We start from the raw sequence: 10,167 nt of genomic DNA, 5'->3' as shown, positions 1-10,167 counted from the left end.
GGCCACTGTGGGCAGGAGTGGAAAACACCTGCCAGGTGTTGCCATAAGATTGACTTGGCCAACAGGAAACTTTTCTACAAGTTTTGCGGCTTAACAGTAGCCCCCTCCCAACCCTGCCTTTCCTTGGCGTCCAAACCGCAGCACATGTTGAGCGCCCCCTATGTGCGAGGCTCGGTAACCGGCAAATAAGGGTGGCACAAGGCTCCTTTGGGGGCTTAAGGCTTCTCGGGTCCCCCCAAACACCCTACTAGTACTTCTTGTTCCTGTCTTACGAATATGAGACTGACCGGCGAAAAGAGCATTGGGCCGTGGGACAGGACTCGTCCCTGTGGGTTACTGACCCTGTGACCTTGGGCAAGTCGCTAGTCCAGCGGGAGCTGGGTCCTAAGCTTCCTTGGAACCCCGACCCAGCTCACGGTCACGAGAGCTCAGCCGCCGCTGCAAGTGGGTTTCGGAACTTCAAGGAGTGATCTACTACGGCCTGCGCCCCGCGAGGGAGGGAGCGCCCCGCCCCGCCCCCGCTGCGGAGACCCCTCCCCCCCCAACCTCGCAGTGGGCGCTCGGCTCCGAACTGAACTACGGATCCCGAGAAAGGTCGCTTTGTACTTCGCGAAGACTTCCCCTTCCGCCCGCCGCCCCGCGGCCCGCCCCTCTCGGCGCCGGAAGCAGCTGTTGCCCCGAGCAACTGCAACGTCCGGCTTTCCGAGTTGGCGGCGGGAAAAGGCCATGAGTAAAAGCCGGGCAGAGGCTGCGGCGGGAGGTAAACGGGACCGTGGGCGCGGGCAAGGCCCGGGCGGGGGGGCGGGCGAGGGGTCGGCTGAGTGAGCCTCGCCCCTGGCCCGTCTCCTCGTAGCCCCCGGGATCCTCCTGAGGTACCTGCAGGAGCAGAACCGGCCCTACAGCGCGCAGGACGTGTTCGGGAACTTGCAGCGGGAACACGGCCTGGGCAAGGCGGTGAGGAGCGTCCCCTGAGAGTCCTCCCCCTGGGGCCCCTCGAACCCGCCTGGGGTGCTGCTCCCTCGAGGCTGCCATTTCAGCCTCGGGCTTCCTACCTAAAGCGTGTCTGGCGCTCCCTGGTCTCGGGCTGAGATGCCCCCCGCTGCGCCGGCCCGCAAGTCTTTCCTCTGATGGCCCGGCCCCTCCCCTCTGCCAGGCGGTGGTGAAGGCGCTGGAGCAGCTGGCCCAACAAGGCAAAATCAAAGAGAAGATGTACGGCAAGCAGAAGATCTATTTTGCGGACCAGGTGAGGGGAACCTGTGCCCGTGTCAGACCCCGACATGAGGTCAATGGCCTTCTCTAGAATGAACTCTCTCTGGGAGAGTTTGAGGCACCTCACGGAAGTCACTGACTCGCGCCATGAAAAGGGCCCCAGGCACCCTTTAAATCAAAGTGGGTACTCCCTTCGCTGTGATCCAGATGTGATGAGACTTCCAGATTGGGATATGATAGATGACAGATGCTGGATTGCTGCCAAGATCCATTCCCGCTTGGAAGTGACTTTTTCCCCGTCCTCTAGATTAGATCTGCCATCTGCCAGATGATTGGCCTTCTGTCCCCACCCCTCACTCCCAACACAGGTAATGCTAATTTTGTATCTCTGGGCCAGACCACCACCTGGACGCCATCCAGGCCTTTCTAAGTCAATACCATTAAAGCAGAATTCTTTACCTCCCCTGAATGGGCTTCCCTTTCCAGCTTCTCCCTCCGCGGAGTCACTCTTGCCCCAACCCAGAGACTGGGGAGTCACTCTGACCTCAGATCCTCATCAGCCATCAGGTCCAGTTGGTTCCCCCCTTCCTGTGTCTACGCTCTCCTTTCCACCTGTCCTTGCTGCTCAAGCCCAGGTCCTCCTCATCTCTGGTGATACCCCTCCCCAACATCTGCTGGCCTCCTCTATCACCTTAAACACTGCAGCCAGAAAGGTCTGTGTAAGTGCAGATCTGGTGCCATTCTCCTACTTCAAACTAGCGCTCCCTAGAACAAGGGACAGGTACTTGGGGACCCCGTCCCAGGCTGCCGCCTGCCTCACCTGTCCCGTCTATGTCCATTCACCAGTACTAGACCATTTAGATGTGTTGTACTCCTGTGCCCTTCCTCTGCCTGCGTTAAAGACCCTTCTTCCTCTTCTGCCTCTTTGCTCAGCTAACTCCTACTCATCCTTCAGGATTTCCCTCAGACATCACCTCCAGAGACTTTCTCTGAATTCTCTAATCGCCTCTTCTCTAAGCGCTTAACCTTGTTGAGGGCTGCTGTATTGTGGTTGTCTTGACTGCAGCTCTTCTAGGGAAGACCCCACTTCTCACTCATATTCCTTTGTGCAGCACCCTCTCACCCCAGTACCTATTTTTTTAAAAAGGTATCTTCAGTTGTCTATTTTTTTTTAATGATTTTATTTATTTATTCATGAGAGACACACAGAGAGAGGCAGAGACACAGGCAGAGGGAGAAGCAGGCTCCATGAAGGGAGCCCGACGTGGGACTCGATCCCGGGACTCTGGGAACAAAGGCAGACACAACCACTGAGCCACCCAGTATCTAACACCCAGTAGACACCGAATACTAGTTTAACTGAACCAAACCACCATCAAGGCTAATTTTGCTAAAATAGGTTTCATTGTGTTATTACTCTAATGAAGATTCCCTAAGGGAGAATTGTGCAGATTTTATTCTATAAAGGACCAGACCGTTGATCTTTTTGTGCTTTACAGGCCCGATGGTCTCTTGTCTCAGCTTTGCAATTGTCCTGACCACTCCCGCCACTATAGAGCAAAAGCAGCCCCAGACAGTACATAGAGCGAGCATGGCTATGCTCCAAAAATTTTTTGTTTTCAAAACCCTGTCTCTGGCAGGATTTGGCACGCAGACTATAGTTTGCTGTCTGCTGCTCTAAAGGTCTGCCTCGCCTTAATGTAGAGGCCACACTGCCCAGGCTGGCTGGCATTCCTGTTCCTCCTCACCAGCTCCCCGTCACCACCAGCCAGCCCCCCACTGTCCTTGGTAGCAGCTATTCTCTCATGGGACGGGCTCCTCAGACTCATACTGGAGTCCCTTGAATAGTACCCGCCCCTTTACCTGTCCTGGTTCTTCCTGTTGTGGAATGTGTGTAGTTTAGGTATCACTACCTGGGGAAGACTGTCCTTTTATTCCTTTAGCCCAGTGAGTGCTTTTACCACTAAAGTGAGATCTCTGCTCTGTTCAGCATCCTGCCAGCCTAGAAGCCCCTTGAAGAAAAGCATCAGGTCTTAACTTTCTCTTTATACCTTGTTCATTGGAGTCAGTACTAAACTGAATGGTTTCTCACAAGGACCCTCCCACTGTTCTCCCAGGCCCTCTGGAGGGTTGGGGAGCCCCACAGTCTTGCGTGCATGTGATGCTGCCCCACACCCCCTGCCCGCCTCCTCCTTGTGCCTCACATCAGCCCCCTTCTGTTTTTCCTCTCATCTCTGGCAGGACCAGTTTGCCACTGTGAGCGACGCTGACCTCCAGGGCTTGGATGCCAAAATTGTGGCCCTGACCGCTAAGGTGCAGAGCTTACAGCAGAGCTGCCGCCACATGGAGGCTGGTAGGACCGGGCAGCCCCCAAAGGTGCCCCTAGGGTCAGGGTCAGTCTGGAGGTCTGGAATTACTAGGTGAATGGTTTGCTGACTGCAGTGTTGTCTTGCAACAGTGAATCTGTCTCTCTGCTGGGCTGCCCTGGGAATTCTATTAAATCTAGAACGGCTAACGGCTTTTGAATATAAATGGGCAAGACATGCATTTGCTCTCCCTAACATTATCAGCGTCCTGTGCCCACACTCCCTCTGTGCCCACTTCTTTAACTGGCTACAGGGAATGGATTGTTCAGCCTCACTGCTTCTAGATGGAAGAGGAAGGGAAACTAGAATAAACCAGTAATTTGATAAGCTATAATCTCTGCTGAGCATTTCCAGAATATGGAACTCATTCTGGACCCTGTGTATAGAACCTAGAACGAGGTAGGGGGCCAGTCTCCTACTGCAGGGGGCGCCCACTGTGAAAGACAAGGCCCCATCCTCAGGGGTAGGCGGTGACCCCAGAGAGATATGGTTTCAGAGCTGAAGGAGCTAACTAGTGCCCTGACCACACCGGAGATGCAGAAGGAGATCCAGGAGTTGAAGAAGGAATGTGCTGCCTACAGAGAGAGACTGAAGAACATCAAAGCAGCCTCCAACCACGTGACTCCAGAGGAGAAAGAACAGGTGAGTTGGGAGGGAGGTTAGAAGCAGGGAGTCAGGAAGGAGTGAGGAGACACCTTGCCCCCAGGAGTTGCTGTGGGCTGAGGGGGCTAGAGGCAGCTGTTTCCCTGTGCAGGTGTACAGAGAGAGGCAGAAGTACTGCAAGGAATGGAGGAAGCGGAAGAGGATGGTAAGTATTACAGCCACCAGAGAAACTGCAGCCCAGCAGCATGGACCTGCCAGGCAGTGCTCCCACCTAAAAAGGGGTGGTTTTGTTTCTTGTCAGGCAACAGAGCTATCTGATGCAATTCTGGAAGGCTACCCCAAGAGCAAGAAGCAGTTCTTTGTAAGTGGTTCTCCCTCCTGTCCTTGCTCCCCTGGGTGCTCTCCAAGGAGGGCTTATTCATTTGTCTCCCTGCCCCAGGAGGAAGTTGGGATAGAGACAGATGAAGATTACAACGTGAAGCTCCCAGACCCTTGAGGGGTCCTCTAGCAAGACAGGGGGATGGAAAGAAATGTCCTGGACTGGCTGCCTCCTTCAGGTCGGCTCTTTGTTTTGTTCCTGCTGCCTTCTGCCTTTGGGCAAAGCAGCTGGGACAGGGACTTGAGCAGAGTAGCGAGCCCACAACAGACGGACGGTCACACTCGTTTTATCGTCCACATTCTAGTTGCTTGAACTTAATGCTCAAACTTGGAACAACGCTAAAGGAAAGCACTGGCAATATTTATTATAATTTGATATAAAAATACTTAATTTCCTCTGGATAACCGAACCTCCCAGATAACAACCCTGAGGAAGGCTACAGGGTAGAGAGGGGCCAGTGTACACACGGAGCCCAAGGCCTTCGACAAGACTTCCCCAGGCTCTGTACCCAAGGAGGCCTTTAAATAATATCTCTAACCCTTCACAATCCAGCCCCAAGTCCTGGGAGAAATACAGGCAGCACGGAGATGGCACAGACCCAGATATACTTGACAGGAAGGCCGGGAATGGTTTTGAGGCCCAGTTCATTTTCCAAAATTGTAACTTTAATAAAATTGCACTGTTGGTGTTTAGAAAAAAAAAAAAAAAACAACTTGTAATACGTAGTGCTGTTACACTTGACTTCTCTGTGCTGTGCTCAGAGTTTGCCTACGGGGGTAGAAGGAGCAGGGGCACGCAGGGAGGCCGCTTCCCTCCAGTGCCCACAGTAGGGGAGGAAGGAGAGGCGATGGAGTAGCAGGTGAGGGCAGGATCCCGGCAGCCCTGCCTGGAGCCAGCCAGAAGAGCCCTGGTCCCACCTTGGGCCAACCAGGCAGCTGTCACACTTCATAACTGTGGGAATATTTCCTTGTGCTCCTTTCTTCCTGTCCAACTACTGCCAAAATAGCTAAATGTGGGCCAAGAGACCAAACCAAATGCAAATAGTAGCTTCCAGATATGTGTAGATAGGAGCAAAAATCTGAGGCTTAGAAGGGGAGAGGCCAGGAGCTCTTGGGGGGTCCCCAGAGCAGATCCCCCATCCCAAGGACTCTTATGGAGAGAGGGAAAGACAGCAGGCTCGAGTTTTGTGGTCAATATAATAAATTAAAGTTTTCATAAAACAAATACCCTAGCCCCGCTGAAGATGAGGGGGTGCTGGGGAACCAAACACCGAGAACCAGTGGACCAGTGTGCAGTATCACAGTCCAATCTCATAAGCCCGGTAGCTCTGTGGCCAAGTAGGAGACTCAGGCCTCTTGTTGGCTCTTCTGCAGGTTCTAGGAGCCAGGTCAGTACAGCTGGTTCTTCAGCTGGTGCAGAACACCGATCACGATCTCCCGCAGGGTCTGGTGGGGCAGCAGAGGGAGACATGTGATGCTCAGGTGAGGACAGAGCACCAGCTAAGTGACCTATTCCTAGACAAGGTGTGCCAGAAAAAAACCCCTGGGCCGCACTGCTTTCTACAGTTTACTCTGAAATGTCCCGTGACAGCAGGGGGAAAGGGATGGAGGCATGGATAGCTATGGAGAAAAGCAAATAGAAATGGGAATGGCAGCATTTAAGTGTTCAGTGCGAAATTCGCTGATTGTTGCAGTATGCTTAAGTTGTTTCCAGAAAATGTCAGGAAACAAAAAAGTCAGACTCTCAGATGCAAGTCAAGCCTCAGAGAAGGTAACCAGGCCTCAGAAGCAGAAGACTCAGTGCAACAGCATGAACACACTGCCCCATTACAGATAATCAACAGACCTCAAGGTAAACTATTTCAGTGGGCCTTGGGGTGGCAGCCAGGAATCTTTCCAAACAAGCCAAGTGAGTCTGCTGCCATGATAAGGGCCTGTGCACTTGGCAGCCATAACGTGGCCTGAGAAAGGCCAGAGCTAGGCTTGTGGGAGTAGGGGCCAGCTCAGTCTCGCCAAACAAAACCTTAACGGGAGGGACACCTGGGGGGCTCAGCGGTTGAGCGTCTGCCTTCAGCTCAGGACATGATCGTGGAGTCCCTGGATCGAGTCCCGCATCAGACTCCCTGCATGGAGCCTGCTTCTCCCTCTGCCTGTGTCTCTGCCTTTCTCTGTCTCTCAGGGGAAAAAAAAAAAAAAAAAAAAAACCTTAACAGGAAAGCCTGGGCCAGGATGCAAAAAAGGGAGACACCCCCAAGAAACCTAAAAGCTGATGCCTTCCTGCTGAACAAATCATGACTTGGGCCACTGTGCCCGGAGGAGGGTAGAAGACCCCCACCCCACGACCCCTGCTAGCCCGTACCTGAGGCTTACAGTGCTCCTCGATCCAGCTGAAGACACAAGCTGACAGCTCCTGGAAGCTGGCCACAGAGATGGAGGCATTGAAGGACTGGAACAGGGAGTCCATGATGCCTTGAAACACATTGAACTTGACCTGGTCAGAGACCTGGTCTTCCCCCTCGTGGGGGTTGTCCTGGTGTGCCTTCACAATCTGCTCGTAGTTCCTGAAAGCAAGCAGAACAGGGCTCAGGTACTCCAGGTCCTCCCCCAGGAAGAGGCTCCCGGAGAGCAATGGGGTTGTATCCAGCCCCAGCTAGATACTGCTGCGGGGACAGAATTGGTGACCTCTCTCCACCCTGCCCTCCGTGAATGAATCCCACAGGCACTTGGAGGATCTGCTGTGTGTCAGGGACGGCTGGGGTACAGAGTCCCGCCTTAAGTGGCCGCCTAAGAGAGTGAGAGTATTATCTGTCCTGTATTATCTGATGTGGCCTTTGAACGAGAGGAAGGTATGAACTGAAGTCAGCCCGGGTCCCCTCAGAAGCCCTGGCTCCCCCAGCTCAGCAGCCCCCTTACACTTTCATGATCTTTAGGGCCGTGACATCCTTGCGTAGCATGGACACCTCCTCCTCCTGCTTTTTCTTCTCCTTGTGCAAAAACTGGATGTAGTCAATGGCTGGGGTGGACACACAAGTGTCAACCGGAAGAACAAGACTTTGTCCTTTATTTCCCCACCTCCCCCCATGCTCCAACTCTCTCATAACCACCACCCCACCAGGGGCAGACCAAGAGTGGGTACAAGGCTCTGGCCTTTGCACAGCCCCACTGGCCCCAACCACTCCCAAGTGCGTTCCCTGGCCATACTCTTCTGTAGGACAATGGCTTTGCTGAGCTTTTGGGAGCCAATGGAGAAGTCCTGCTGCTGACAGGTGGGGACGATGGTCTGAAGGTCATCATAGCCTCTCTGTGGAGACAGGAGGGGAGACAAGGCTTCCTTAACTCTGAGGAATTAAGGCAAATGGGCACAAAGCTTTCTTCCTGCGAACTGAACTCCATGCTCACAAAGAGGCTGGGGTGCTGGAAGGAGGGTGGTGGTTATGTCAAGGGACTAGATCAACTACCCCCCACCCCAGATGCTTGGGGCTGTCTGATGAGGTCGGGGCAGAGGGGACCTGAAGCCTGTAGGGCCCTCCTGCGCTGGTGGAGCCACAGGCCTCCCAGTCACCTTGATGGCGTCCCTCCTCTTCTGCTCAGCCTGAGTATGTGCTCGCCGCCGCCGGTCCTTATAGGATTCCTTGTAGGACTCCTGGTGGTAATCACTGTCCTCGTCATCTACGCTCAAAGTTGGGGGCAGAAGAGGTCATTTTGAGGCCCAGTGGGGCCCAGCAGGGAAGAAAAAACCGGTGCCCAGAGACAGCAAATGGATAGAAGAACCTAAGGTCCTAAATGAGGTAAAAAACAGGGAGACCCTATGTCTAACACTAGGCCTCCAGCACCCCCATGTGGATGACTGGAGCTTCCTGTCTAGGAAATATACTAAAATGATGGTATATCTGAGGCCCCCCCCAGGTAGGGGCATGTGGCTGCCTACCTGTATTAGGGACGGAAGAGGCACTGGTGGAACCGATGCTATTAGCTCTGGACACTACACTCCCCTTTCGGGTATTTTCTACAAAAAGCCCTGGAAAAGAGAGGTCCTGATCACTAAGGGGTAGGGCAGAGGAACACCATTACACCCTTAGACACCTGTGGGTACAATGGCTTCCGGATCCTTAAATGCTGACCTCTCCCTTTCAACCCCAAAGCCACCCATACTGGATCATCACTTCCTGTTGTGCCATGCTGCAATGCGCCTGTCCCTGGTGTCCACACTGCTCCGTGGGCCTGCAATGATATCTGGTTCACAAGATGGCATCTGGGCACAATGAGGGTGAGGGTGGCTAGCTGTCACTACTGTCATCATTTCCCCGCTTCAGAGCAGAGGGAACTAGGTGTCCCCTTATCCTTCCTGCCCCTGTCCTGCAGCTCCTCCCTCACTGTCTCAGGGCAGGAACTCGCCTCGGGGACAGTGGACTGTGCTCAGGTGTGGCTGGCAAGAGCAGGGGAATCTATAGGGCTGTGGCGGGAGTGTCATCAGGGAGCTGGAGACGGTGGAGGAGACACTCACCGGGGTCCAGGCTGTTATCGCTGTAGGCATATTCCACCTGCGTCACCAAGCAAAGGAGACACTCATCAGACCCCGGCCTGAGACCGTGCCTCCTTTCCCTGCGTGCGCGCGCACACACACCCCTACCCAGACCCGCCCCACCCCCACAGGGTGCGCAGGCAATGGCAGGATGCGCGCGCGCGTCCACACGTCCACACGTGTCCACACAGACACACACACACAGACCTCTGGGGTGCACAGGCGGTTGCAAGACTGCCCCGCGAGCCAACAGCCGATAGGCCTTGGGAGCGCCACCCCTCCGCAGGATCCCGTCCGCCCCCACCCCGCTCCAGCACCTCCCAGCCCCTAAACCCCGTCCCCTCACACTCGTGCACACACGCGTCACTTGTCTCCCCACCTTGGCACGCGCGGGGTGAGAGCTGTCTTCTCTGCAGCCCCGGGGCCCGAAGGGCGGGGGGACCTTTGGGGACTGCAAGGAATCCCCTCGTCTTCCGGCCCCCCCACGTGCACGAGCCCGACCCGCCCTCCCCTCGCCGGCGTGCGCGCCCGCGGGGCTTGCCTTGACCCAGGGGTCGTCCGGAGAGGCGCCCGGCTCCGTCATCTCCGACCCACCGAACCGGAAACCAGCCCGCGGGCGAGCCCCCTGCCGCGAGGAAGAGGCGAGGCGCACCCATGTGACCCGAACCCACCAACCCGGGACGAGAGGCGGAGGGCGGGGCGAAGGCCGCGCATGCGCGACCCAGAGACTCGGACACCGGGCAGGGGACGCTGGCGCCGGGGCGGACACGGAGTCCGTCCCTGCGCTCCCTCGGGGTCGGCGTCCCTCCTGCCGCAACGTGAGGCACATTCTGTAAAATGCGGTCCCCTCAAAAGGCTCATCCAGTGTCGCCGATAGTTGCGTGCACGCGCTGTGCGGGCCCTGGCGGCGGCCAGGCCACCTGGGCCAACCCCGCCCCGCCGGGCTCCGGCTCCGTGAGGGCAGAGGCCCCGCCTAGCATAGCGAAGGCCGGTCCTCCGACAAGCAGCCAGGCGTCTGGCAGGAGACCAGCGGGAGAAACGCTTTCAGAGAGCCTGTTGGCCAAGCTACTTTACAGATAGGAAAACCGG

General features: G+C 55.6%; 2 protein-coding genes across 8 annotated transcripts; one reads left to right on the top strand and one right to left on the bottom strand.

Annotated features, from left to right (window-relative positions):
• Positions 1-605: 605 nt before the first annotated feature.
• On the top strand, positions 606-5,328 carry PSMC3IP (PSMC3 interacting protein). Of its 3 annotated transcripts, none has more exons than XM_072780657.1 (8): positions 606-760; positions 854-954; positions 1,154-1,243; positions 3,451-3,562; positions 4,072-4,217; positions 4,330-4,383; positions 4,480-4,539; positions 4,618-5,328. In XM_072780657.1, exons 1-8 carry the CDS (start codon positions 727-729, stop codon positions 4,672-4,674), a joined length of 654 nt encoding a protein of 217 aa, XP_072636758.1. In that variant the 5' UTR covers positions 606-726; the 3' UTR covers positions 4,675-5,328. The 3 variants fall into 3 exon arrangements, with proteins under 3 accessions (XP_072636758.1, XP_072636757.1, XP_072636756.1); XM_072780656.1 differs by having other exon boundaries at positions 616-760; positions 4,458-4,539; positions 4,618-4,758; XM_072780655.1 differs by lacking the exon at positions 4,330-4,383 and having other exon boundaries at positions 616-760.
• Positions 5,201-10,043, bottom strand: MLX (MAX dimerization protein MLX). Of its 5 annotated transcripts, none has more exons than XM_072780650.1 (8): positions 9,620-10,043; positions 9,061-9,097; positions 8,485-8,574; positions 8,119-8,225; positions 7,758-7,857; positions 7,470-7,569; positions 6,916-7,117; positions 5,201-6,002 (listed from the first exon to the last, which is right to left on the bottom strand). In XM_072780650.1, exons 1-8 carry the CDS (start codon positions 9,905-9,907, stop codon positions 5,946-5,948), a joined length of 981 nt encoding a protein of 326 aa, XP_072636751.1. In that variant the 5' UTR covers positions 9,908-10,043; the 3' UTR covers positions 5,201-5,945. The 5 variants fall into 5 exon arrangements, with proteins under 5 accessions (XP_072636751.1, XP_072636749.1, XP_072636753.1 ...); XM_072780648.1 differs by having other exon boundaries at positions 5,735-6,002; positions 9,458-9,760; XM_072780652.1 differs by having other exon boundaries at positions 5,735-6,002; positions 8,952-9,097; positions 9,620-9,759.
• Positions 10,044-10,167: the final 124 nt, after the last annotated feature.

This window comes from Canis lupus, chromosome 16 (assembly GCF_048164855.1).
Source record: "Canis lupus baileyi chromosome 16, mCanLup2.hap1, whole genome shotgun sequence".
Taxonomy (NCBI): domain Eukaryota; kingdom Metazoa; phylum Chordata; class Mammalia; order Carnivora; family Canidae; genus Canis; species Canis lupus.
Note: the sequence above shows the minus strand (reverse complement) of the source record. Positions and strands in the feature narration are given on the sequence as shown.

Coding starts and splice junctions, on each gene's coding strand:
- PSMC3IP (XM_072780657.1), top strand. CDS start 727: ATGAGTAAAAGCCGGGCAGAGGCTGCGGCGGGAG. Junction 3,563..4,071: donor CTGCCGCCACATGGAGGCTG/GTAGGACCGGGC, acceptor ATATGGTTTCAG/AGCTGAAGGAGCTAACTAGT. Junction 4,540..4,617: donor AGAGCAAGAAGCAGTTCTTT/GTAAGTGGTTCT, acceptor TCCCTGCCCCAG/GAGGAAGTTGGGATAGAGAC.
- MLX (XM_072780650.1), bottom strand. CDS start 9,907: ATGTGCCTCACGTTGCGGCAGGAGGGACGCCGACCCCGAGGGAGCGCA. Junction 7,858..8,118: donor AGAGGAGGGACGCCATCAAG/GTGACTGGGAGG, acceptor CTGTCTCCACAG/AGAGGCTATGATGACCTTCA. Junction 7,570..7,757: donor AGCCATTGTCCTACAGAAGA/GTATGGCCAGGG, acceptor TGTCCACCCCAG/CCATTGACTACATCCAGTTT.